General features: G+C 39.5%; 2 protein-coding genes across 2 annotated transcripts; both read left to right on the top strand.

Moving 5' to 3' along the window:
- Positions 1–83: 83 nt before the first annotated feature.
- LOC128609047 (uncharacterized) lies at positions 84–6,028 on the top strand. The gene is made up of 3 exons (XM_053627366.1): positions 84–802; positions 2,527–2,620; positions 3,667–6,028. Exons 1-3 carry the CDS (start codon positions 762–764, stop codon positions 4,198–4,200), a joined length of 669 nt encoding a protein of 222 aa, XP_053483341.1. The 5' UTR covers positions 84–761; the 3' UTR covers positions 4,201–6,028.
- Positions 6,029–7,632: 1,604 nt separating this feature from the next.
- Positions 7,633–26,999, top strand: si:ch211-257p13.3 (kinesin-like protein KIFC3). The gene is made up of 20 exons (XM_053627355.1): positions 7,633–8,092; positions 8,190–8,320; positions 8,824–8,920; positions 9,417–9,583; positions 9,698–9,948; positions 12,042–12,213; positions 12,511–12,576; positions 12,689–12,826; positions 16,767–16,964; positions 17,654–17,827; positions 18,008–18,155; positions 19,095–19,225; positions 20,035–20,146; positions 20,274–20,455; positions 22,049–22,153; positions 23,250–23,380; positions 23,518–23,638; positions 23,740–23,869; positions 25,063–25,292; positions 25,669–26,999. The coding sequence occupies exons 1-20, from the start codon at positions 8,062–8,064 to the stop codon at positions 25,798–25,800; spliced, it is 2,847 nt and encodes a 948-aa protein (XP_053483330.1). The 5' UTR covers positions 7,633–8,061; the 3' UTR covers positions 25,801–26,999.
- The last annotated feature ends 512 nt before the right edge of the window (positions 27,000–27,511 follow it).

Raw genomic sequence — 27,511 nt, 5'->3', positions numbered from 1 at the left:
CACGATGAGAAAGAAGAAACAAAACTCTGAAACTGAAAATTTGGCACAAATTTAATTCGTCATCATCATTATCATCCTCCTCCTCATCTGGACACTCGAGCTGTCGATCCAAATCTCACCAGCCAATGAGAGTAAAGCACTGTTAAGCCCGCCCACTTGATAGGTTTGTGCCCGAATGGCGAAAAAAACGGAAAGTTTGAAAGCGTAAAAGAGAACTCTGGCGGTGTGTTCGTAATCCATGATTAGTGAAAACGAAGATTAGAAAGCTATTAAACACAGTTATGCTGTTTATTTGAAGACCATGTTCAATTTTTGCCCCTGACTTCACTGTTTTCAGATTTCGAGTGTTTTTCTTCTTTCTCGTTGTATATTTTTGTTTGTTTCTTGAAAAGTTATGTTCGATAATTCTGGCACAAATTTCACGCCGTAGCATTGGCCAGTCGTCACAAAACGTGAACGGGATGTCCTTCTATCTATCCTTTAGATAGGTCAATGGGCAAGGTATGTAGGTAGGTAGGTTTTAGGACTTGTTTTTGTTTGTTTGTTTGTTTTTGTTTCTTTTGTTTTGTTACACAGTGAGAGCCAGCAAATGTGTAATGTGACTCCCATCCACAAAGGGGCAGTACAACACACATGTACACACTGGCCGAATTTGAAATGTCTCTCTGTTTCTTATAGGAAGTGCTGTATATGTAGTAATGGCGAATACAGGCGACGGTTCTACTAGAAGGGCTTTGTTTATGCGCGCTATGTAGTGCACTATGAATCCAACAGAAAGCCATTTGGGATTTGACCATTATCCGTAAGTAGTGGACTTACTGTAGTGCACAGCTTGTTCCAAGCCCTGGCTTTGCACATTATATTGTATGTTTTGCGTTATTATATGGTTATAAGGTTGTTTCATGTTATTTCATGCTGTTGTTCATGGTGTTAGTGCTACAGTCGGTGTATAACTCAGATGTTGTTGTTGTTGTAGCTACAGTATGTAGTGTGAGACACATCCTCACAGTAACCCACCAAATCTTTATTCTTTTAGATTGCAGGTAGTTTACATGTTTTGCAGTTTATTTGGTCCCTATTTCTTTTATTTTTCTTGACTATTGTTGGTCGTTTTAACATTGAGGAGATGGCCAGTTAGATATCTAGCTGGTTATCAATGTATTTGTGAGCAAACGCATGACTTTTCATCTCTGTTGTTGCTGTAAGTTCTACCAGAGTTTCCTCACACAGTCTATTAGGCAGCTCAGAAATAATGTAACTTTACAGCTATCAAGTATCTTTGAGGGTTTAGAGATTAGACCTCATCAATATACATACACTCACCGAGCATAACACTTTATTAGGAACACCTGTACACCTACTCATTCATGTCATTATCTAATCTGTCAATGGTGTGTCAGCAGTGTAATGCATAAAATCATGTTGGTACGGTCCAGTAGCTTCAGGTCATTTTCACATCAAACATCATACTCAGTGCAATAAAGAAAACGCATCCAGCGAGCAGCAGTTCTGCAGATGGAAACGCCTTGTTGATGAGAGAGGTCAACGGAGAATGGTCAGACTGGTCCGGGCTGACAGAAAGGTTACAGTAATTCAGATATCCGCTATGTACAATTGTGGTGAGCACAAAAGCATCTCAGAATGCACAACACATCGAACCTTAAAGTGGATGGGCTACAACAGGAGACGACCGCGTCAGGTTCCACTTCTGTCAGCCAACAGAAAGCTGAGGCTGCAGTGGGTACAGACTCACCAAAACTGGATAGGTGAAGACTGGAAAAACGTAGCCTGCTCTGGTGAATCTCGATTTCTGTTGAGAGACACAGATGATAGGGTGAGAATTTGGCCCCAAAAGCATGAATCCATGGAAGCAACCTGCCTTGTGTCAACAGTCCAGACTGGTGGAGGTGGTGTAATGATGTGGGGAATGTTTTCTTGGCACACTGTTCATCAGTGACCTTCCCAGTCACCGGATCTGAATCCAGTAGAACAGCTTTGGGATGAGGTAGAACGGGAGATTCACAGCATGAAAGAGCAAATTAAAAATCTGAAGAATTGCGTGATGCGATCATGTCAACATGGTTCAGAATCTCAAAGAAATGTGTCCTCCATCATGTGGAATCCATGCCACGAAGAATCGAGACTGTTTTGAGAGCAAAAGCAGGCCCTACCCAGTATTAGTATAGTGTTCCTAATAAACTGCTCCGTGAGTGTATATAACTGAATATGTTAAAGATATTTGTACTTGCTAAGATGTCACTTTTACAGTGCATTATTATTATTATTATATATTCATATAAGACATATTTTACAGACAGTAATCAATAAGAAAAAATGTGCGTATAAACTTTTCTAGTGTCTACATTTTAACTAAAACAGATTTATCATACATAAAATAATAATAAAAAAATCTTTCTGAAACTACGAAAGTCTAGACTTCAGAGTACTCATAGTTATGGCCATGGGTGTTATTGATGTTATTGTTGCTGAGATTTTGTTTACCAACGGCACATTTTATCTTCACAGGGCCTTGATGGACGTTGTACACGAGTTGATCCCAGTGTCTGCAAACATCATTCTGACACTCTCGGCTCTGCCTGCTGCTTTTCACCTGTTCAGGGTAAAATAATGAAGCCTTATTCAGCTGCTCACCTCACTAACTGCTTCCCGCTTTGACCTTTAAGTCAGACCTAAGTTGTGCTTCAGAATACAGTCACTTGGTCTCTGTGCTTTACTGACTGAGCATTTTCATGTGATTTGCTGTGACTGGGCTTTTATGAAAGAAATCCTCAAGCAGATACATGTAGGTGTACTTCTCGAGTTTGTATTGAGAGTTGACTTGACGTGAGTTGACTACATTGTTGTATGAGGTACGAACACAAATATGGATTAGGTATACATAGATTACAGGCTTATCTGTTGCATTTCCCTTGGTTTGTGTTTTGTTTGGAAACTATTAGAGCTGAATGATGAAGATGTGTGTGAGGGTTTAAGAAACACAAATATCAGTAGTCATGATAGCAAAAACAATTATTGAGTAATGTAACATTTATGAGTCCGTATCAGTATACAGTCATTAGACGATACACTATACGGTCAGTACGGGATTTTGCCGAGTTTTTTTGTGATTGTTGCAGACAAAAAGGCTTAATTTTGCTGCTGCTTTTTTCCAAATTTGTGATGCAATTTGCACAGATTTTTTGTGCTTTTTTTGTGGAAAACTACTTGAATTGACGAAATTACAGTTGCACAAATTGTTTTGTAAGTTTTTTTGCAGTGATGTTTGTTGGTAAATGAGACCTTTTAGCTGTACTCATGTTCGACACATGTGAGTCAAATAGGGCTTTGGCTGAATGCGCGTTGTGGTGATGTCACATGCCATGACTTGGCCCAAATCTGCAGAAAATCTGAGGCAATTTTGTAAAATTGCAAGTGCCTCCAAATATTGTGGCGTTTGCTTGATTTTGCGTTCATTCCTGTGATTGTGAAATCCTGGAGGGACTGATTATATGTCAGGTGCATCAATTATTTATTATAATTTAAATGGGGAAAACAGCAAATAGGTTTTTGTAATTATTCCTATCACATATATGTATAATCCTCTCTCTCTCTATCTCTCTCTCTCTCTCTCTCTCTCTCTCTCTCCCTCTCTCCCCCTCTGGGCAGGACCACCGAGCTCCCTCAGTGGGTTTTTTCCTCATTGCATGCTCTTCATTTCTGGCTGTTATCCCTCTGCCCCCAGCTCTGTCACAAGTCCAGAGAGATCTCGAGTGGGCAGGCGAGATACTGGGCCCGTCCCTGTCTGCCTTCAGCTTTTTGTGGCTCAGTGAAGATCGTTGGACTGCCCATGTACTCCTGATTGGTACGGCGCTTCTTCCGATGCTCTCCGATTGGCTGTCGGAGGACGGCTTGGTGATCATGACGCGCTGTGTGTCCTTGTCAGCATTCTCGTGTGCTCTGACAGTGTGCATGTTTGCTGCCAGTGGGACTGGTGTGGTGGGCAGTGTGGCCCTCAGCCTTCCTGCTCTTCTGGCCCCCAGGGTCGGAGCTGGCAGCATGACCTCGCTGATATCTTCACAGGGTGAAAGAGGACTATTGGGGTGGAGTCTGAAAGTCATCATGGCTGTAGGGTGCTGGACAACAAAGTCAGCTTTAGATACATTCCTCCAGGATTTGAAGGGCTGGGACCGAACCCTATGAGTTACCACAACTGGTAAAATGTTTCTTGAAGCTCTTAAACTGATTTTGTTTTACATTACAGTGTTACTCCACAGTGTGCTGCTGTTGCTGTATACCTCATAGGACACAGTGAGTTTGCTGGCTGAAACTGTTGCTTACTGAAGCGATATTTATGTACTTGCTACAGCTCATTTCTCCATATCAGCCTTGATAATATGTCAGCTGTCATCAGGGCAAGTCAACTAGGGCTGAGGAAGGAATCACATTCAAATTTTCATATTTATGTATTCAAATGTATTCAAAAAGTTTGGCCGAAAGGAAGAAATAACTGCATATAACTGATGATCGTGTAATTAATTTTCATAAATTTACTCATTAATATTTTTTTAAGTGCCTTAAAAGTAATATTACATGTAAGCATATAAACATTTACAACAATCACTGTTTTTCAACAGTAGCATCACAAATTGTGTTCTATTGCGCATACAGTGCACTAAGTTGGTTCTTGGTATACCCTATATGAGTGAGCATAAATAGTGTACACAATGCCATTTGGGATTGTGCCTAGACAGCATAATGCCTTATATTCATTTTGCTTGTAATGCCTTATTTTCATCCTGGGTTCTCTAACTCAACAACTTCCACCACAAGAATAAACCATTCAAACTGGGGAATAAATAATAATCTTACCTGTTCAACAAAAAAAAATCAGTCCCGAATTCTTTTTCCTCATGTATTGTACTTTAACTATCTCACACCTGGTTGGCTGCACCTCCTGTCTGTCACTGTGTAGTTTCACTTCTTTCATGCCTTATAACATTTGATGTATCTGAGCTGGCGTCTGTATACAAATTTCCGCCAAACCTGACCTCCTGACACAGCACTGCAAATTACTGTTACAGGATTGTCAAGGTGGACCTTATTAGAAAGTGGGTTTTTTTCTCCCCTGATTCTGAGTTTTTTCTTAACAAAGATAAACTGTGTACTGTAGCTTTAAGTAAAAAAGGCTGAAAACTCTTTATTTCTGACTGACCTGGAATCGTGTTGATGTAATGAAGTGTTTGAGACTGAGCTGCTAATGTTAAAAGTCTTGAGGACTTGTAACAAATTCTTAATAAAATTATGAATAAATAAATGAAAGTATTTCTCCCTATTATTTCTATGTGCCTTTCTTGATCACAATGTATTCTACAAGGTGTCCCAAACGTCTCCATACATTAACACTTTTTACCAAAATGTCTTACAAATTTGTTCATGCTTAGTTTTGTATTCTATTTCTTTTTTTCAGAAAGCGTTTAAGAATGCCTTTGACAAAAGAAAAACGTATTGAAATCATTCTCATGGCTGGATCGGGAAGCTGTCGCAAGGTTGCGATGGACATGCAATTACATGCAAAACACCAGATGTTTTTACACGTTATAGTTTAGTTTTAGTTCATTATGAGTGGGACAGATGAGTTCACGTGTGCTTATAAAGAAATGACGATCATGTAAAAGATGTTTTGTAAATAGTTACATTTTGCTAAAAAGTGTTAAGTTCCCCCATGTATTTAGACTTTTGGTACAAACTGTATTTATGTGCAGTAGAAAGCACCATTGACCTTGAAGTTACGCACACTAGGGACTTTCTTTTTTCTTGTTACTGACAGTGCTTTTTTTTGCTCTGGAAGATCCTTAAAAGAGCTGTAAACCTTACAGATCAGCACTTTAACAGCAGCCATTTAAGCACTCTTAATTACACCCTGGCAAATGCTGAGCACTGTGAATGGCTTCATTTACATCTCACAGAAGCAATATGATTAATTATAAAGGCTCATTGATCATGACAATCATGGAAGATTTTAGGTTTATAAAATGTCTGTAATAGTTAACCGCCTTTTTTTGTTTGTTTGTTTGTTTTTATTTGATCATCCAGCGTATAATTCAGTTTTATAACTCTAAATTTAGCTGGCACATGTTCAGGATCAGGTGGTCTTGTGTAAATGTTCTGCTGATCTGAGGTATTACCAAGAGATTAAACAGAGAACATAGACAGAGGAGGACCACCTGGAGCAATAATGAGAGACAGGGTAATGTCGTCACATAGAGCTTGACACCAGTCTCATCTGCTTAAAGTCACAGACCATCATTATACTGAAAAGTTCCCCTTCAGTGTTCGGTTTATTTCATGATGTGAACAAAGGCAACAAAGAACAAAGAAAATTGTTGTGAACAAAAACATTGTTGTAGAAGAAAGTTACCCTTCAGTGCAGGGGTTCTTCTCAAAGATGCTATGACATGCTTCTGTGAGAAAGGACACCAATGTAATAAGAGAACTTACCACAGTGCTGTTGGATGCTTGATTCTGATTGGTCAGAAGGTGAGTCTAAAACATTTTCTAAAACAGCATTATCCTGACAATAGTTCCCACTATAATTAAAATCACAGGTTTAAATGAATGTACTTGTTATTGTTTCCATAGTAACAACTCATTTACAATGACTTCTCTATTTGATGACACATAATACGTGTTATTTTATAAAGCTATTGTTAATATTGTGATGTTTTCTGTGAGGACACGTTTAATTAACATTTATGGAAGGAGTCGCCAGTGTCAGTGCTTAGTGACAATCAGAGATAAAGCTGTAATTTTAAGTTTTCCACCAAGGGACGATCTTCAAGACTGAGGTGTTTGCACTTGAGCTGTGTCTTAACATCAGGAGATTAGGGGGGAAAAAAACGAGGCTGGTGAGGTAATGAGGTTTTTAACTGCCATAAAAATAGTGATAATGGGAGCTAATTTGTCTCATGGACGTTCCATGCATCCTTTTTATGTACCGCTTATCCTACACAGGGTCATGGAGAGCCTCGAGCCTATCCTAGGTGACTTGAGGCACAAGGTGGGGGACACCCTGGACATTGCAGGGCACAATCACACACTACAGACAATTTGGAAATGCCAGTCACACATGTCTACAACACATGGGAGGAAACCAGAGTACCCAGAGGAAACCCCCAAAGCACAGGGAGAACATGCAAACTCCACACACACACACACACACACACACACACAGGGGCGGAGGCAGGAATTGAACCCCCAACCCCGGAGGTGTGAAGCAAATGTGCTAACCACTAAGCCACCGTGTCCCCACTCATGGACGTTCCACAACATTAAATGGAACTATAAACAGCTAAAAGTATGTTATTGTTTAATAAACTAAAACATGTAATTGTTGAAACTTTGCTGTGATATAAGCGGAATAAAACACTATTACTGGAATATAATCAACTTCGCTTTGGGTCGGACCCCATTACGCCACTCCAGTGTTGATTATTTTCCTAATTCAGCATGCCTCACTGTGTTTTAGTCTTTTCTTATGGAACAACGGACATATGAAATGCGTCATCCATTAACAGGTTCTTGTTGAACATCGTTCCATTGTATTAACGCAGACCTCCTGACACTGCAGGGCTCACTACGACAGCACTGAGTACACTCTCTGCAGCTGGCGTCAGTGAGGGAGGAGGAAAGTAGAGAGGCACACAGTGTCCGTGTTGGAGAAGGAGGGGGAGGAGTAGAAAGAAATCTAGAGGTAGAAGAGCTCGGGCTCATTAGCACCACGTAGAGCTGCAATCGGGGCCAGAAGAATGTAGAGAGAGGAGAATGCTGCTGCTGGAGCAGCTTGATCTATGGGTAAGACTGCAGGCGTCCTCAGGGAACTAAACAATTCATTCCACTGCAAGGACAAAGAGTAGCAATGAAATGTCCTCTGTATGCTGAGTAAGCAGAAGCTCAGCTTCAAACCTTCATCAGCTTTTTCACAGAGGAGATATATGTCTTTTGATCCAGCAGATGGGATTAATCTGCTCCTCTTTTTTTTTCTGCAGGTGATGGGGATATGACATGGATATGATTACTCTAGACTGCAGATACAGTATGTTTAGCCGGGTATCGCTTGTCCGTGTGTGTGTATGTTGCAGCGCAAGCTGAGTGGGGGATGTTCTAAAGAAACCAGAGTGTGTTTTCCACAGCTGACAGTGTGGTAACGTGTACCTCGGGGAAGATGTATGCCTTCTACTCTCTGCTGGTCTACATCTTCTACACTGTTTTTAAGAAGGAAGAGGACACTGCACTTGATGGGGCATGTGGAGAGACCACAGAGGTATGTATATCTAAACAAAGAACACACACACATATACACAAACTCAGTATACTCTTACTTACTCCAAATGTGTTGTGTATTATGGTCACTGAATATCACTAGTAATGTAATGTTTATGTAGTGCCAGTCCTATCTACCAGGTATTACTGTAACTGCAGGTTTTCATTCCATCCAAGCAGGAAGTTGACCTAATTCCATTTAATCAATTAGTCTCTGTCATTAAATGAGACCAGTGCTTAGCTGATCAGATCTGATACCCTGATCTAGCTGCTTTTAACATTCATAAATAGACATCCTCCATCTGCGCTAAAGTATTGCCGAAGGACCAAAAATGTAATGTGACACTCTCAGTGGCACTTGAAGACACATGAAAATGACCTCTCAGTGGCACTTGAAGACACATGGTCAGATGTAAATTTACTGCTATTACTGATGTTACTGTTAACACCAATGGAGTTTGACTCTTACATCACATTCTTCTCACGTATGCACTCACACTGTAGGAGCCTGGACATGTTTCCATGGAAACAGGGAGCAGGAGGAAAGGTAGCCACACCCCCAAGTTGAGAAAAAGGCAGTGTGACAGAATCAGTGATTCAAGTAAGTGTTATAATTAGAGATGGCACTGAGCCGATACCCAGGGCCAATACCAGCGAAAAAATGGTGGATCATATATCAGAGGAAAAAAAAAAAGAATGAATTTGATCAAATCCTGTAACAAATGGAACTGTAAATGTTTACATACAAAGAAACTTGATTGTATGTGTTGTTTGGATCATTTTAAAATGATATTTGCTCTTTACACTTATATTATATTACACTCATATTACTTATATTATATTACACTCATATTTGCAATGTACGTGAACATTGTGGCTTTGTGTAAGTCATGTTTTTAGCTGTGCATTTTTTCCTCTATTTTTTAAGTGTTTCAATTTTTTTTGTAAATGTTTAAAGCATATATGATGGATATCGATATTGGCTGATACTCAAGGTTTCAGTATTGGTACCTCTAGTGTTCTGATTATCATAAAAATAATCATTCATCGTCATATTCACATAAACCTGATGGTCATATTGATGGGTTTTATCCCAGGCAGCAGCAGCAGTGACAGCGATGAACTGTCTCTCAGTGATGAAGATGGCGACATTGATGACAGTTATACCGTCCCGGCCAAGACACCTTTGGCAGCCTTCCTCTCCTTCAAACAAGAAACGGAAAAGAAGAGAGTTTCCAGCGTCCACACCGAGACAGGGGAAAAGGTAAAGAGCCGTATCTCAAGCCCATATCTGCAGGAATAGCAATAACTATGGGCAAATAAAGCATAGTAGTAATGAATGTAACACAGCTGTAATTTCTCATATGTCGGTCTGCAGGTGTTCGAGTCTCCTTTGGTGGCTGTGATGTCTCATCTACTCAGCTTCCTGGAGCAGTACTCCCATCTGCAACAGCTGCAGCAGCAGGCCGAGCAGTACCGCATGCAGCTGTGCAGACATCGTGTGCAGCACCGGCGAAAAATGAAAGCCCTGCGCAGCTCCTACAGGCAGCGCCTCCGTGACAAGAGGAGCGTCATTCACAGCCTGGAGGAGGCCATTGCTCAGCAGCAGACCCCTTCACCTGATAACGACAGTAAGGACGTCTGTGAGGCTTTGTTTTTCCTTTTCTTTTCTTTTCTTTTTTTTCTTTAAAAATTCAGACAGAACAGGCGGTGCATATGGTACACTTTTAACCATAAATATTCGTTCACTAAGGATGTTAGGCCCCGCCTGCTAAAGTCTACAGCATCTCAGAATTGAGTAATTTCACATTTACAGTAACATGCCTGATTGAACTTCGAAAACACTGGTCTGCAGTAACGACTATTCTTTTAGTTTTTCTTTCTTTCTTTCTTTTTTAAATAAAAAATGCTAGCATTTACCTTAGTGAGTTATGGACAGCTGTTGTTTGTGTGGAGCTTTAATAAAGGTTCAGATCTACTGAGTGCTACCCCGAGATGTATGGAAACAGGGAGGAGTTTTGGTTGAGGCAGTAGAAGGTGAGAGGGGGAGGGGAGAGAGAAGAACCTTGGAAGAGCAAATGCGAGCAACTTAAAAGGATTGTGCTTTGCGCACTATTCCCCACAAAATGTCCTGTATTCAGTGATCTGAATGGAGAGCATGCATAGCATTCCCTGAGAGCTAATATCAGAAACTCTTTGCATCGCAGTGATAACTATGAGAACGTTCTACAGCATAATACTATATTTAGATCGAATTTTTCAGGAACTCCAAGAAGCTTACAATAAGTAAAATCGATACGTATAATCAGGGACATAGTCCCACATTTTACCATGGGGTGGGCAGGTTTGACCCAATGATTTTACAGGGATGGGGCAAAAATACTAATCCACATTAAAAAACAAAATGACATAATTTGGCTACCAATCTGTTTATGGTCTTAATAGAATCCATAGTGCACATAATCTTATCTCGCGTGCTATAAAAACCGCACATACATCACATCTTTACATTCAGTCAACAGCCCGTCCTACTTGTAATGTCTTTCTGAGCTTCTGAATTACAAATGAATGTACAAATAAGAGATACCATGTACATACAGTACACCACCCACTTCCCCTGAATATCAGATGCATGGCCTGCATTTGCAGGTTGGAATGTGCTACTATATTTCACGGCATATTAACAGTAGGCATCAGTCGGATGTTCATTACATATTTAACCAATGAGACTTGCAGCTCCTTCGCCTTGTATAAAACTTTCAATGACAGGTTTTATATTATCGACTGGTCTGTGCACTCAAATGAATTCATCTGAAAGATCTTTATAGGGTAGGGTGATTTTAAGGGCACATGCTGGAAAAGGTCCAACTGCTAAGTCAGTTTCTGGACAGAGTTGTTGCTGAAATGCAAAGAAGCAGTCAACCCAAGCCAGAGCAGAGAACAAGTTATTCATTTCCTCATCAGATTACATTGGTAAGAGGTGACGCATGAGGAACAAATGTCAAAAATAACTGATAAAGATGTCTAGACCTAGCTGCTTCAAGTGATTTCGTTGCATCAAGTGATTACATACATCACGCTTTTCTGTGGGCTACCAGATGATCTACAGTATCGCTCAAACTGAAGCATTGCGACACTAAATTACACATAAATGAATTAGATCTCTCAGATGGCACCAACACCGACAACTGTGTGTGACATTTGAATAGTTTGAATAAAACATGGCGGTTTCAGCTTCTCTTAGTCTTCAAAGTGCACTTACAATAAGAGGGCAGATGCACTCACGTTGCTGTTATATATAGACATGGAAAGGATTTGCCCCTAAATTGTGCTGAATTGCCCCTAAGTGTAAATGAGTGTGTGGATGAATGAGTACCCTGCAGTGGTACTCATCCAGAGTGTATTTTCCTGCCAATGCGCCCAGCAGAATTACCACCACCCTGACCAGGAGAGTGCAATTACTGAAGATCAATGATGAATTTATATTCACTGATGGCGTGATGTTGAAATATTCTACATGTTAGTTAAACTTTAAACTTGTATGTTTTAGATGCTAATCACTCCATAGTCACGCATTGTGGTGATGTGATTTATTAGATAATGATCATAATGATGATAATTATACTTGATGATAATAATAATACTGAAAGTATGTACAGTACAATGCAATGCCAGGGAAATTGAATATTATTATTAATTAGTGTGTGTGTGTGTGTGTGTGTGTGTGTGTGTGTGTGTGTAGCAGGATCTCCGGGCCTGCATAAGCTGGTGCAGTCTCTGTGCGGCCTGCAAGGAGAGAGGAGTCTGCTGCGAGGCGAGCTGCGTCTCCTCCACTCACAACTTGAGCAGAGAGAGCAGGACCGCCACTCCAAAGTACAAGCCTTCCAACAGCAGGTAATACTAATGCTCTCTCTTTCTCTATCTCACTCTCTCTCTCGCTCTCTTCCCCCATGATGTCATTTTTACCCATCTTTCATCCATCCCATTTCCAGGCCATCATCCCTCCCTGCATGCCCCAGTTTCCAGGCCTTCTAATAGCAGGTACAGATCTACTTCAGCTTATCCAAGAGGTCCAAAATACCATCTATCCACACATATTTGTATTTTCTTTCATTTGTACATCCGCACTGTCTTTGCATCTTTCCAGCCTAAGAAAAATGTCCCAGACCTCATTCTCGTTCTCCTTCATAGATCGATGAGCTGAAGAGCTGCATTGAGGAGCGAGAAGAAGAGATATCCAAACTCCGCATTGCATCTGTAAGCACTCTTCTCTGTCACACCTTCTCTGAAGAATAACAGCGATTATGAAGTAGAATCCATTCCTAAAATTATTCAAGATTTGAGCTGGGGCTTTTGTGCTTTGGCTTAGGGAGCAACAGACTCAGAAAAGCGTGTGCTGTGCTTGTCAGCTGAGAATGAGAGTCTGAAACAGAGCCTGTCAGTGACTCAGGGTCTCCTGCAGCAGCTGTCCATCATCCCGTCTCAGTCCAGCTCACTGCTCATTAAGGTGAGACTTACTGGATTTTTTTTAAGGTCCTTTTTTTTAAAGTCCTTATCATCTTCCTGTAAATATGGATGAGCATGTATCTAGGCCAGTTTTTGGGTTATAAAACCCAGCACACTGTATATGAAGGTTATATATATTACATTATTACATAATTGCCAGTGTGAAATAATCTGAACTGCTTATTATTAGTAGTAGTAGTAGTAGTAGTAGTAGTAGTAGTATATTTGATATAGGGACTGTTGTTTAAACGATATGACAAGAACATTGGCTTTTTGCCATATCAAATTATTGGTTTGCTTAGGCTTTACTACAATGTTGATACATTTTTGGTACAATGTTGATAACTGAATGTGCATGTGCATTATTACACTATTTCTAGGATTGTATTATAACAATAGCATAAAACAAACAGAAAAGATAATGATCTGTATAGTAATCATCTTCCAAAATTTCAAACCTGTTTCCAACTTGTACAACTATTATGTAGAAAATATGTACTGTGTATCAGGCCTGTAGCCAACATAGTGGAAGGGGGGGGGGTCCTTTTTTTTTTTCTTTCAAAAAGTGGACCTTTCTGCGGTTTTCCCCCTCATTTTTTATTTAATTATGAGGTTCAAATATTTCATTTTGGTGACTTTTTATGCACTAATCTGTGCCGGATTAGCTTGTCTGCTGGTATCTTAACGAGCACGCTTTTTGATGCACTGAAAATATTTACTACAGTGTTGTCAAATTGCTTACCAAGATCATGTACCATCTTTTTCAGTCCAAACACACACACACACACACACACACACCGTTCACAAGTTCAAAGATCACATTAGCAACAGAATACATTTAAGGAACTTTATTATTAAATAAAGTTCTAATATTATATACTAATATTATTAAACTACAAGTTCCTGAGTAAATAGTATTTCTGGCCATCAGACATCTTATGCACACTCTCTTAGATTTCTTCAACTGATTTCGTGGCCTGAAAAATCCTAGATCATTAAAACATCTCCATCTCCTTATATATATATATATATCCGCTTGACCTTCCCTGAGCTGTTGTGAATCATCTGTAAATATACAGTATAGGCATTGGTCAGTGATGTAATGTGGCATGCAGTCAACTGTTTCATTATCTGAAATAAGCTTGTATATTTATTTGGCACTGTATATTATTTGACAAATCACAAAATCACATGTCAGACCTGTTAAGCTAACATATTTCTTCAGTGTTTTTGTTTCATGTTGTGAAACTTGAAGTTCTGAATGAGTCACTCCGTTTAAATTTACATTTGTAGGACCACTAACTTATCATTTGTCAGCAAACTAATCTTGTTTTAAAGGGTAAAGGTGCTTTATTTATTTGGCCTATACTGCACGCGCGCACACACGTGAATGTACCACCGACACAGAGGAACACACATCACACATATATGAAGGGTACTGAAGCTAGCTAGTTCCACTGGATGGATAATGGTCAGAATTCATGGTGTTCTTCCTTGACCCATGCTACACCCCTCCACTTAGTTTTGTGAAAATCGGTCATGTAGTTTTTGCGTTATCCTGACAGACACACACGAGTGAAAACATTAGCTACCTTCTGCTCTTGTGGGGTTGATGGCTGTTCGCTAGCATGTAGCTAGCATTAGCTATCTCAACTGTTAGGTTAGGTAGTAAATATAAGAACTTTACCCTGTTTGGCAGTTTTTTTTAACATATGTTTAATATTCTGCGACATGACGGTGCTGCCTGTTTTCTCTTCCGTCTCTCCTGCTCTTTTCGCCCCATACCCCACTATCCAGCTGGCTGTCATTAGCCTCACAGATTTACACATAACATCATGTTAAACGTCACAACATCAGTTGTGCCATCCCTGCCCCCCCACCAAGGGCATGTATACTATGTACATTTTACAACCAATCAATTAATGAATGAATTACACCAAAAACAATTTGGCATGAAATCAGCCTCAAATGAGGGAATGAGATTGGTAAGTATTCATCCATTTAGCTTTACATTATGAAGTTCTGCAAAAATGGGTTTCTTAACAGTACACAAGTGTATCATTTACAGTACATACTGCAATTTATGTAACAAATAGAGTTTGTCAGTTTTTACCCCAACATGAGACAGCATACCAGCAAGAATGCACTCTATAGTAGAATAGATCTTTCTGGTCAAATCAAATACATTTTGATTGACATCACTTCTATGTATACAGACACAGTGAGACAAAGTGTACCTTCAGGAACATATTGCATTTGTATACAGAGCTATGAACTGCATATAATGCAAATAGAAGGCGTGAACATGTGCAACACAAAGGTTCAGGATAGCTCAGTAAAGGTTACTACATGGTAAACAAAAGAAGCAGAATCTTTTTATATATATATATATATATATATATATATATATATATATATATATATACTATAAGTAGCATCATGTAAATGTGGTAGCACATAAAACTACTCTGATCAGCCATAACATTAAAACCACCTACCTAGTATTGTGTAGGTCCCCCTTGTCTCACCAAAACAGCTCTGACCCATTGAGACATGGACTCCACAAGACCTCTGAAGGTGAGCTGTGGTATCTGTCACCAAGACGTTAGCAGTTGATCCTTTAAGTCCTGTAAGTTGTGAGGTGGAGCCTCCATGGATCGGACTTGTTTGTCCAGCATATACTTCAGACACTCGATCAAATTGAGATCTGAGGCCAAGTCAACACCTTGAACTCTTTCTCATGTTCCTCCAACTATTCCTGAACAATTTTTGCAGTGTGGCAAGACGCATTATCCTGCTGAAAGAGCCACTGCCATTTGGGAATACCATTGCTATGAAGGGGTGTACTTAGTCTGCAACAGTGTTTACGTAGGTATCAAAGTAACATCCACATGAATGCCAGGACCCGAGGTTTCCCCGCAGAACATTGCGCAGAGCATCACACTGCCTCCGCCGGCTTGCCTTCTTCCCACAGTGCATCCTGGTGCCAACTTTGAGAACTTACTGTTCACTTGTTGCCTAAAATATCCCTCCTACGTCTTACGCCTATGCTTTGGATAATTGTCTTGCTGCATAATCCAGTTGCGCTTGAGTTTCAACTTATGGACTGAATACTGGACATTCTCCTTTAGGATTTTCTGGTAGAGAGCAGAATTCATGTTTTCCTCAATTATTGCAAGTTGCACAAGCCCTGAAGCAGCAAAGCATCCCCACACCATCACACTTCCACCACCATGCTTGACCATAGGTATGATGTTCTTTTTGTGGAATTTGGTGTTTGGTTTATGGCAGATATAAGGGACCCTTGTCTTCCAAACAGTTCCATTTTGGATTCATCAAAACGCAGAACATTCTCCCTAAAGGTTTGAGGATCATCAAGGTGTGTTTTGGCAAAATCAGACAAGCCTTAATGTTCTTCTGGGTTAGCAGTGGTTTTCACCTCACCACTCTTCCATGGATGCCAGTGTCATTAGTGGAGTCATGAACAGTGACCTTTTTTGGTGCAGGATAGGCCTGTAGTTCCTTTGATGTTGTCCTTGGCCTTTTTGTGACTTCCTGGATGAGCCATTGCTTTGCTTTCATTTACGCTTTACTATCATTTAAAAACTGTATTTTGTGTTTATTCAGGTTGCCTTTGTTTTATCTTAGATTTTGTTTTAATTTTTGAAACTATTGAGTATGAGATATACACAAAAGCAAAAAAAATAAAAAATCAGGATGAGAGCAAATACTTTTTCACAGCGCTGTATATGATGGTGTAATAAAGGTGCTAGCACAAGTGTGCATTTAACATACAATAATCGTATTGACATGGTTAAACAGGCTTCACTATGCTGGAAACAATTAATCTTAGAGACCAAGAGTTCACAGATCAGCTTTTGCTGTTCAAGGATCTGCTAGCAGCGGCTTCACTGTTGATCCATTTTGCTGTGGCTGTGCAGGAGAATGAGAACCTGCGCAGCCGCGTTCTGCAGCTGGAAAGCACTCTGCAGCAGCGGGTTGAGCAGCTTTCACACCTGGAGCGCCAGAGCGAGCAGGACAAGTGGTGCAGGGGAGAGGAGCTCCGGAGACAAGATGAGAGAGTGAAAGAGCTTCAGCTCGAGCTGGACAAGGAACGCAGCAAGGAGCCTATAGTGAAAGTAAGAGCACACTACACTTCCTATAGTTATCCTTTGATGTCTATTGATTGAGAACATGCAAAAGTATATTATACTCACCAACAGCTTCAGGCTATATATTTATGCCTCACTGTTATAAATATAATTATACATTCCTTATTAGGTTCATTAATTCACAGCAGTTAACGAATAATGAGGTTAAAGATAGAAAACTGTATAATAAGATAGATAGATGGATAGATAGATAGAGCAAAGGGGAACTTGTGTATACATACATATATATATATATATATATATATATATATATATATGTACACACGCGCACACACACAAACACACACACACACACACACACACACACACACACACACACACACACATATATATATATATATATATATATATATAAATGTGTTAGTTATAATTATAGTAGGTAAATAGTTCATTTACTTACATATACATGTTTGCATGTTTTCTGTTTACATTCGCATCCATATATTTGTTTTATAAATATATTTATATTAAACTTATGCTTCAGTTCTTTGCTAAATTCACCTAATATTTTTATTGTGGTGTGCTCTGTAAACTTAAATGAAAGTTAACATCTCTATCTGTTACACAGAAGAGCACAAACAAACATGTGCATTGATCTTCAATTGCACATAAAGATTGATGGTAGTAGGATTCACTTTAATTTTATTTTCTCACAGTATGTCACTCAGACGGTGGAAGTGGAGTTGCCTTCAACTGTGAGGCAACTCACTGAGACCAGGCAGAAAAACGAACAGCTAAAACACAGGTTGTCCAGTCAAAAAGAACGATGCAAACAGCTGGAGGAGAAAATCAGGCTCTCTGATGAAGTTAGCTGCAATCTTCAGCATAAGGTCATTTTAACACTTGAATCAAAAATCTGGTTAAAGTTTGACATTAAAGATCCATCTGAAGTTGAAATCATATTGGTCATATTTGCTCATGAGATTTATTCATATTTGATCAACGCAAAGAACAACGGCTCCTGCATAGGGCAATGGAATCACTGTAATGGGGTCTGATTTTTCCCCCAGATTGCTGCATATGAGAGAGAGATTGGGACTCTACAGGCAGAGCTGATGAAGGAGATCGAGCATCTGGAGGAAAAAAAAGATGAGGCTGTGAAAGCTGCTGCAAACTGTTCACAGGAGCAGTTTCAGAGCCTGCAGGATCAATTCATGAGTGAGTCTGCATTAACACTATACCATACCAGAGTACTCCATGCTAACTTTCTCTGTACCCGGACTCTATGACTACGTTTACATGGACAGCAGTACTCTAATTATTAACCTTATTCTGAATAAGACAATATTGTGATTAAGGTGTTTACATGAGTTGCTTTTAGAATACTCATGTTCCCGTGTTGCATGTTATACAACGTAGATCAATTAACGGCACACGTCATTACGTCCCTACGCCACGCCGTCCGACGTTCTCTCCAGAATTTCACATATCAACATAGAGTTCATCTTCATTATGGTACCGTATACAGTTTTGGGTGTTTTTATTTTTAATTTCATGAATGCTTCAGGTGCAGTTAATTATTTGTCATACTGTACATGCAAATAGACGACTGCTTGAAGCTGTGGGCTGTGTCCAAAACCGCGTACTTACCTACTATATATACGTGCATTTCCCCTACTACATAATAGGTAAGTACGCGGTTTGGGACGCAACCGTGTTCTCTTGTTTGTCGTCAAATGATTGAGCACTGCAGTGTGCGAACGTGTCCTGTTGCAAAATGCGGTGAAAACTCCCACACGACGTTAATAGTGGGATTTAAGGTGTTTACATGTCTGTAATACACTTCTATAATGCTACTAAAACAGGAATACTCCACATCTTAATTCGATTTGTGTTTACTTCAAGTATGACTTTAATCGGATTAAGGTCATCAATAATCACTGTTTACATGCTAGTTTCTTAATCAGAGTATTGTCTTAATCGTATTAATATCGGAATTTTGTTATCCATGTAAATGTACTGTATTGGTGTCACAGCTGTAATGATCTCAAAACACTGTTTGAACATGACCTTTCTAACTCTCATGACAACAATGGCAGATTTAAATTTTATGCTTGAGTTACAGTCTCACTCTGTGTATGTGTGTGTGATTATCAGCTCTACAGCAGCGGCTGAATGCTCTCCCTCCCACCCTGCGCTCTATGAAGACAGACTATGCCAGCCTGCGCAGTCAGGTCCGCAATTTTGCTGACTTTTATGGATCAGCCATCAAGGAGGCGAAACATCAGGCAAGAAGAAATTATATGTATGATAAAACCCCCAAATGTGATTCAATTAGATCAATAAATGAGTCTTGATTCCTGCTGCCATGAGATTTTTATTTTTTATTGGAAGAAAATCAATACTACATGCAATAATATGGAGCTAATATTAATAGAGATTTTATTTTGCATGTAAAAAAAAAAATCTTTATGATATTATTCTGAACGTGTAACATACTAGTGGAACTTTTAATTTAGTAAGAATTGTAAAGGAGAAGGACAAACACAGGGGTGTATACAGTAAACAATTGATAAGACACAATGAGATTAGTAATGAGGGACAGAGGTGAACACTAAACTGTGAAAAACAAAAAAGTAGAAATTGTATGGCCAATGAAATAAAATTGCAAATAAACCATCATAATTGCAATGAAATTGCAATTGCAAATAACAGATGGACATCTTTTGGATTAATGTTCATTTACATTTAACTTTTATCTGTAATACACTACATAGGAGATTATACAGTATACTCAGAAAGGATAAAGCTCTTAACACTAGCCCATAGGCTAAAGTTGAGTAGTTACTGGTGTAAAAGACTAGGAATGGTCTCATAATGATAAACAGTGTGTGTGCATTAGTAAAACAGTTTGGAGATAGAGATTCAGCTTCATCAATGCACACACACACACACACACCAATCCAGCTGTTGTGTATTATAGTTAGTGTGAATTGAATATGTTGTCTCTACAGATGTTTGACAGTTATGAATGCTTAATTAGTCAGTATCAGTGTGTTTTTTCTCTACAAGATGTTTTGCGCTGACCCATTCACAGATTTCAGCAGCAGTAAATGAAATGTCCGAGGCCAATAAGGACCTTCTGGAGAAATACAGGAAAGAGGTTGCCCTTCGCAGGAAATACCACGAGCAGTTGGTAGAGCTGAAAGGTAGCCTGTGTTTCTAATAATATCTAATAAATATTTCCTATTCTGTATGCATACACATTAAACCAAAGTTTTTTTTCTGTTTAGTCAAATTCAAGAAAGCAACGTGATTATGTGTCTCTTCCATCAGGCAACATCCGTGTCCTGTGCCGTGTGAAACCAGTCCTAAAAGAGGACCAGCATGACGAATGCCAGGCCGTCGCTGTGACCACGGACCCACACAATGAATCTGCTCTCACTGTCCTGAGTAAGGGCAAAGCAAAGACCTTTGAATTGGACAAAGTCTTTCACCCTCAGGCTACTCAAGAGGAGGTAAGCATTCTACAGGGTGTCAGAGAAGTCTCCATACATGGCACTATGTATACTAGCACCACGTCGGTTGTGTCTTCGTCAGTGGATGTTCGTGGACGTCCACTTCTCGGTTGGTCGGTAACACTTCCAGTCTTGTTGAATTTGTTAATAAGTTTGGCAGCAGTGCTGTGTGTGTGATGTGCTCGGCATGTTTCTTGTTAAAGTCCTTCGCAACTTTGTGACAGATTCCTGATCCATCCATGAGAATGATTTCAATACACTTTTATTTTGTCAAAGGCATTCTTAACCTTTTCTGGACATTTTAATCAGTAAAAACAAATGAATTATTTTATCGCCGCACATCTCTAACACTGTTGGGTTCCTGTGTGTAGAGTATCAGGGCGATGGGAAAAGGGGGGAGTGTGAGCTGGGCAAACAATTCACACCTCTCCATAATAACATCGGTACATAGATAAAACAGACAGCACAACTAAAGTTATATACACACACTTTTGGGGCACCCTGTGTATGTGGGTCACCATTTGAGCTGAAAATAATGGTTCATTGTGGTAAAAAAAGATTAGACAGGATTCCTCTTTTGCTTGTTGTTGTACACATATAAAGCACTTTGTGTCTTCATCTTTTTGACACTGGTTTATAAATGTGTGCACAGGAAGAAGTGTAGTGGTGATACTTGGATCATAAAGTAGCTTAGAGGCCTTCTGTATTAGAATAGTATTCAATACTATTATAACACATGGGACCCAGAGACAGTAGGACACGTGTGAAGGGTCTTTATTTATCCTTTTACATAAAGCATTTGTGAAAGCATTTGTGAATGTTTTATAGAACGCAAACAGATACATTTATTCATTCATTTGTTCATATTCAGTAAGCGCTTTATTCTTTATTCTATTCGGGAACACTGTGTGTGGCAGGGATGCACTCTTTATGGGACCTCTGTCCATTTCAGTATACCATGCATACGCGCAGACACACACACACACACACACACACACACACACACACACACACACACACACACATACATTCCCACTTATGCTGCTTTAGAGTAGTTTAGTCTGGCCAATCCACCCAACAACATGTTTTTGGGAGGTAAGAGGAAACTAGAGAACCGAGAGAAAACCCACACATACACAGGGAGAACAAATGAAACTTTCACAGACAGTAAGTAAGCTGAGCTCAGGATTACCCTGGAGCTGTGAGGTGCTGTTTCCACTGTTCTGCCCAGAATTTAAATTAGTTCAACCAAGGCAAAAGTCTAAACCAGGCTAGCTTGATAAATACAGGAACAGGAAGTAAAATACAGACAGAGGAACTAGCAACGCTATTTACTGTTTAAAATGTCTATACAAAGAAAATAAATTAAAAAGAGGAACAAGTACTGATCACGTTTCATTTCAGGATGACCACATGAGCGTGTATAATCTTGATAGCACAATGAGACTAATAATGAGTGCTGCAGGTAAGCTAAACTATGAAAAAACAAAAAGTAGTAGGAAAGTATAACTTGGTAACATTTTCTAAACATAATAAATGATCATAATCAAATAATCAATGAAACGTCCTTATCTGTCCAATGTCCATACTCAGGTGTTCCAAGAAATCGAGCCCCTGATCACCTCCTGCATAGATGGCTATCATGTCTGCATCTTTGCTTACGGCCAGACAGGCTCAGGGAAGACCTACACCATGGAGGTACAGTGACCTAAATGATGAGGAAAAGCAGTCCAGTAAAGATTTAGGAACATGTTCTCGTGAACTGATCATTGCAATCCATGTGTGGCCACTTTTATTTTTGTTTGACTGAAAATGCTTTATTGTTGTGGTTTTATTAAGTTACAGCTCCATTCAGAACCAAACCAGTGGAATTCATGCATACGATCAAGCGAAAAATTTTGCATAGACAAAGACAATGAAACTTAACTTGTTACAAATCATTTGATGTGCTTCTTCATAATTACAACAAAAATTAAACAGCTATGTATGTTAAACCGTAACTTGTCCGTACAGGATTTCGTGGAGGGTTTTAGGGTTTGTTTTGTGATTGCTGCAGCCAAAAATGCTTGATTTTATTGCAGCTTTTTTCAAAATTTGTGATGCAACTTGCGGAGTTTTTTCAGCTTTGCTTTTCTTTTTTTTTTTTTTTTAGCCAAAAACTACTTGAATTGACGAAATTGCAATTGCATGAAATTGTTTTGTACGGTCTTTCACAGTGATGTTTGTTGGTAAATGAGACCTTTTAGCCGTACTTGTGCGATGCACATGAATCTAAAGGCTTTGCCTGAATCTTGGCCCAAATCTGCGGTATTTCTGAAATATTACGAATATTGCAGAGTTTACTTGATTTTGCATTCATTTCTGTGATCACAAAATCCTGGAGGGACTGATTAATAGACCAATTTTTTTTTTTTTTTGACACAGCACTGCCAGACGACAAGCACTACTTTCTTCAAACCACACTAAGAAAGACACAACACTTAGTTTTCTGTTGATTTTGCTTTATGTTAGAGATTGTTGTTTAGTTTATTTTCTTGAAAAAAAATTTAACGGTACATTTTAAAAAATCCATAATGGATGCAATCTTTTGTCCTTACCTCTACGTCCATTAATTAGTCAGTAATACTTCTTTAAGATGCTTAATAGCATAATTTTTCCGTACAAATTTTGTCTTTAGTATTTACATCGATTTTTTTCCCCTATCTATATGACATTTGACTGCATGGATTTACATGTATACATATAAAAAAAACTCCATATGAGCACAGAAATGATAAGATGTCGTACTATCCAGGGTCCTGTGGAGAACCCAGGCATCAACCAGCGAGCCCTGAAGCACCTTTTCAATGAGATCGAGGAAAGGAAAGACATGTGGACCTACATGGTCAATGTCAGTTCAGTGGAGATCTACAATGAGGTTCTCAGGTATCATTTCCTGTCTAAGAATTGGAAAATTGAAACGGAGGCAAATTGTTCATCTCCTCTTGCAAGTAATGTATTGACAAACCAAGTGGGGTGAAAATCATATACATGAAATATTGTCTTTTTCCTCGAAATCTCAGAGACCTGCTGAGTAAAGATGGAGAGAAGCTGGACATCAAAATCAATCCCGATGGCACAGGTCAGCTACATGTGCCTGGTCTCAGGATCAAAGAAGTCAAAAACTTTCAGCATATCAAAAAAGTGAGTCTCTCAGTGTACTGTAGTTTCAATCAATAATCTTGTAAGCATAAAGAACATATTTCTGGATTATCTAGTAATTTAGTAATTGTGTGTTCCTGCAGATTCTGGCAACAGCGCGGAGACACAGGATAACATTTGGAACACAAATGAACCAGCACAGCTCTCGTTCACATGCTCTGCTCTCCATCACAGTGCAGGGAACAGACCTCGCCACTGGCACCAAAACCACTGGTCAGCGTCACAGTCGAAATATATATAGTGCTTTACATAAATATTCATCCCCCTTGAATGTTTCCACATTTTTTATCATTAGTACCTCAAACCTAATAGGGATTATGTGGTAGCTCAGTAGTTAAGATGTTGGACTTGGTTGTGCGTTCAAATCCCAGCACTGCCAAGCTGCCACTGCTAGGCCCTGGAGCAAGGGCTTTAACCCTCAACTCCCCAGTTGTACAACGGAGACATAAATGTAAGTTGCTCTGGACAAGGCCGTCTGCCAAATGCCATAAATGTAAACTATGTTATGAATCTACTGTACACAGAATGTCCCATAATATTGAAGTGGGATGAGGGGGGAAATATCAATACAATACATTCACAAAATTATTTCTAATAAATTGTTGCTTGTTCTGACTAATTCCCTTCATACCCAGTCACTGATATTCGGTGGATGGCGTCCTCTTAAGCAGTCCCAGTTGTGCCAGATTTTATCACACGTCTATTTATATTGAGATCACTTGGCAACTCCATTCAACTAATTATATGACTTCAGATAGTAGCTAGTAGTAGCTAGATAGTAGGGCACCAGAACTAATTCCTGGTGTAATGTTGGTGAATACTTATGCAATCACAATTTCAAATTGTTTATTATTAAATCAGTGTGCAAACTATATAGAATATTTCCCACACTTCACCATTATGGGCTATTTTGCATTGATGCATGATATATAATCCCAATTATATCCACTTATTCCGGATTATATCACAACAAAATGTGGAAAAAGGCGTGAATACTTATGCAAGGTATGGTATATGCCTTATTCTAATGAGTGTGATGGAAAGTAATTCAACTGTACTCACATTATATACTGAAGAGAATGTGCCATTTGTCCAAGGAGCCTCTTGTGATTCTTCTCATAGAAAACCTAAGCCTAGTCATAGACTAAAAATATCAGCTGAATTAGTGAACAAGATAAGCTTGCACTGCTTGCACAACTCGTCCTATGAGAGAGCCTGCATACCACTTTCACAAAAACCAAAGATTTATCTTCAGTTGCTCCATTTTTAAAAATGACCAGAATGACTAAAGCCACATTTGACATCTTAAGGCTTGGGATTAAACACAAGTTTTCTATGTTAAATATCTGTAGAATGAACAGATTTCTTTCTATTGAGCCCAATCCTCCAGTGCATCTCTGCTCCAGGTAAGCTGAATCTGGTGGACCTGGCTGGTTCGGAGCGTGTGTCCAAGTCAGGTGCAGAGGGTGAGCGGCTGAAGGAGGCCCAGAACATCAATCGCTCATTGCTGGCACTGGGAGACGTGATCCAGGCCCTGAGGGGCCGCCACACTTACATCCCCTTCAGGAACTCACGCCTCACATATCTGCTGCAGGACTCACTGGGCAAGGGCAACAAAACAGCCATGGTGGTGCAGGTAAAGCATGTGTCTGTATTCAGTACTGCAGTACATAACAATAGTAAGAGTAAGGAGGATAAAATACTCAACGATACTTAGGCGATAAACAACGGCATTTAAGAAATATCTATTCTCTTGAAACTTGAACTATGTTGTGTACATTACTTTCTCCTTAGTGGTAATTAGTTGTAGTAATACGTTTGGTTATTACAGCAATAAATCAGTTATTTCACACAGGAAGTAAATTGTTTAAAAAGGAATGCTCTCATATAAACATAAAGAGGATTATTTTCTCAATCTGAACACTCACAAGGAGATGCATCAAACCAGACTAACGCGCACACAGTGCAAGTTAACCTCTCCAACCCTTTATGCTTTTCTTTATCATTTTCAGATTTCCTCACTGGAGAGGAATGTTGAAGAGACCCTGTGCTCGCTGAAGTTCGCGCAGCGTGTGTGTAAAGTGGAGCTGGGCCCTGCTGCACGCAAGATTGAAAGTGGAGGCCATTGTGAAAACTACTCCTAAAGCTAACTGCACCTGCACACTTCTGCAACTAGAAATCCAGGATGGTTTGTATTTTTGCTTTGTCTGAGATTTCTAATGAGACTTCCATTTTATTTTAAGGGCTATGGTTCGGGAAGCCACACAAGTAGCATCTATTTCTTACTGCTCAGTATTCTCAAGAGCCATGGTTAATACCTGATAGCATGAACAGCAGTGGCTCCTTTCTCCAGGCTGTGCAGCATGTCCGAGTGCAATATGCAGAATGCACTTTTACCAGATACTAGAAAATCACACCGTCCTGCTTGATAAAGGACATTTTATTGATCGGACACTCTTGGGTGCATCAAAAAAAAAATAAAAGGTCATTACAGTTTATCCACTATAACGACTGTATTGTCACTTTCTAGGTTTCCGCCATCACTTCCTCACTCGTCTGGATGCTGCTGTAATGACCCTTTTAGACATTTTCAGGTTAATGATGTGACGTGTGTCAGTAGCTGATCTACACGGAGAAGATTAAGAGCTTTTGTGATTATGTAACTGTATGACGCTAGTTTTTGTGTTCACTCCATTATATCTGTGTGCTGAGGAGCAGTCATGGTAGATTGTCAAATGTGTGGCAGTCTGGGAAACCTATCAGGCATTGCTGTGGAAGAACAGGAACTCGGCCTTTGACTTGGCCACTACAAAAATTGTCTTGGATCATTGTCTTGCTGCATAATCCAGTTGCGCTTGAGTTTCAACTTATGGACTGAAGACCAGATATTCTCCTTTAGGATTTTCTGGTAGAGAGCAGAATTCATGTTTCTCTGAATTATTGCAAGTTGCCCAGGCCCTGAAGCAGCAAAGCACCCCCACACCATCACACTACCACCACCTTGGTTGACCATAGGTATGATATGACCATAGGTTCCACTTTCGACTCATTAATCCACAGGAAATTCTCCCATAAGGTTTGAGGATCATCAAGGTGTGTTTTGGCAAAATTCAGATCAGCCTTAATGATCTTCTTGGTTAGCAGTGCTTTTCACCTCACTACTCTTCCATTCATGGAAGTGTATTTCTGATAGTGGAGTCATGAACAGTGACTTATTGATGCAAGAGAGGCCTGTAGGTCCTTTGATGTTGTCCTTGGCTCTTTTGCGACTTCCTGGCAGTCACAAGTAGTTGCTGTGAGTAGTTGCTTTGCTCTTGGAGGACTTTTGGAATTTCGGCCACTTCTGGGAACGTTCATTACTGTGCCAAGTTTTTCCATTTGGAGATAATGGCTCTCACTGTGGTTCTTTGGAGTTCCAGAGCCTTTGAAATAGCTTTGTAACCCTATCCAGACTAATGTATTTCAATCACCTTCTTCCTCATCATTTCTGGAATTTCTTTCAACTTTGCCATAGTGTGTTACTGTGTAAAACCTTTTAACCAACTTCATGCTGGTGAAAAAGTTCTATTTAAGTGTTGATTTGATTGAACAGGGTTTGCAATAATCAGGCCTGGTTGTGTCTAGTCTAACTGAACCCCATCATCAATACAGTTTCATAGATTTGGGGAATTAGTAACTATGGGGGAAAATACATTTTCACACAGGCCCAGTGTTGGATAGCTTTTTTGCTTCAGTAAATAACATTATTATTTAAAAACTGTATTTTGTGTTTATTCAGGTTGCCTTCGTTTTATGTTAGAGTTTGCTTCAATTTCTGAAACAATTTAGTCTGAGATATACATAAAAACAGAATCA

The sequence above is a fragment of the Ictalurus furcatus genome, chromosome 1 (assembly GCF_023375685.1).
Source record: "Ictalurus furcatus strain D&B chromosome 1, Billie_1.0, whole genome shotgun sequence".
In the NCBI taxonomy this organism is placed as follows: domain Eukaryota; kingdom Metazoa; phylum Chordata; class Actinopteri; order Siluriformes; family Ictaluridae; genus Ictalurus; species Ictalurus furcatus.
Note: the sequence above shows the minus strand (reverse complement) of the source record. Positions and strands in the feature narration are given on the sequence as shown.

Coding starts and splice junctions, on each gene's coding strand:
- LOC128609047 (XM_053627366.1), top strand. CDS start 762: ATGAATCCAACAGAAAGCCATTTGGGATTTGACCATTATCC. Junction 803..2,526: donor TTGGGATTTGACCATTATCC/GTAAGTAGTGGA, acceptor TTATCTTCACAG/GGCCTTGATGGACGTTGTAC. Junction 2,621..3,666: donor CTGCTTTTCACCTGTTCAGG/GTAAAATAATGA, acceptor CCCTCTGGGCAG/GACCACCGAGCTCCCTCAGT.
- si:ch211-257p13.3 (XM_053627355.1), top strand. CDS start 8,062: ATGGATATGATTACTCTAGACTGCAGATACA. Junction 12,214..12,510: donor TACAAGCCTTCCAACAGCAG/GTAATACTAATG, acceptor TCTCCTTCATAG/ATCGATGAGCTGAAGAGCTG. Junction 23,870..25,062: donor CACTGGCACCAAAACCACTG/GTCAGCGTCACA, acceptor TCTCTGCTCCAG/GTAAGCTGAATCTGGTGGAC.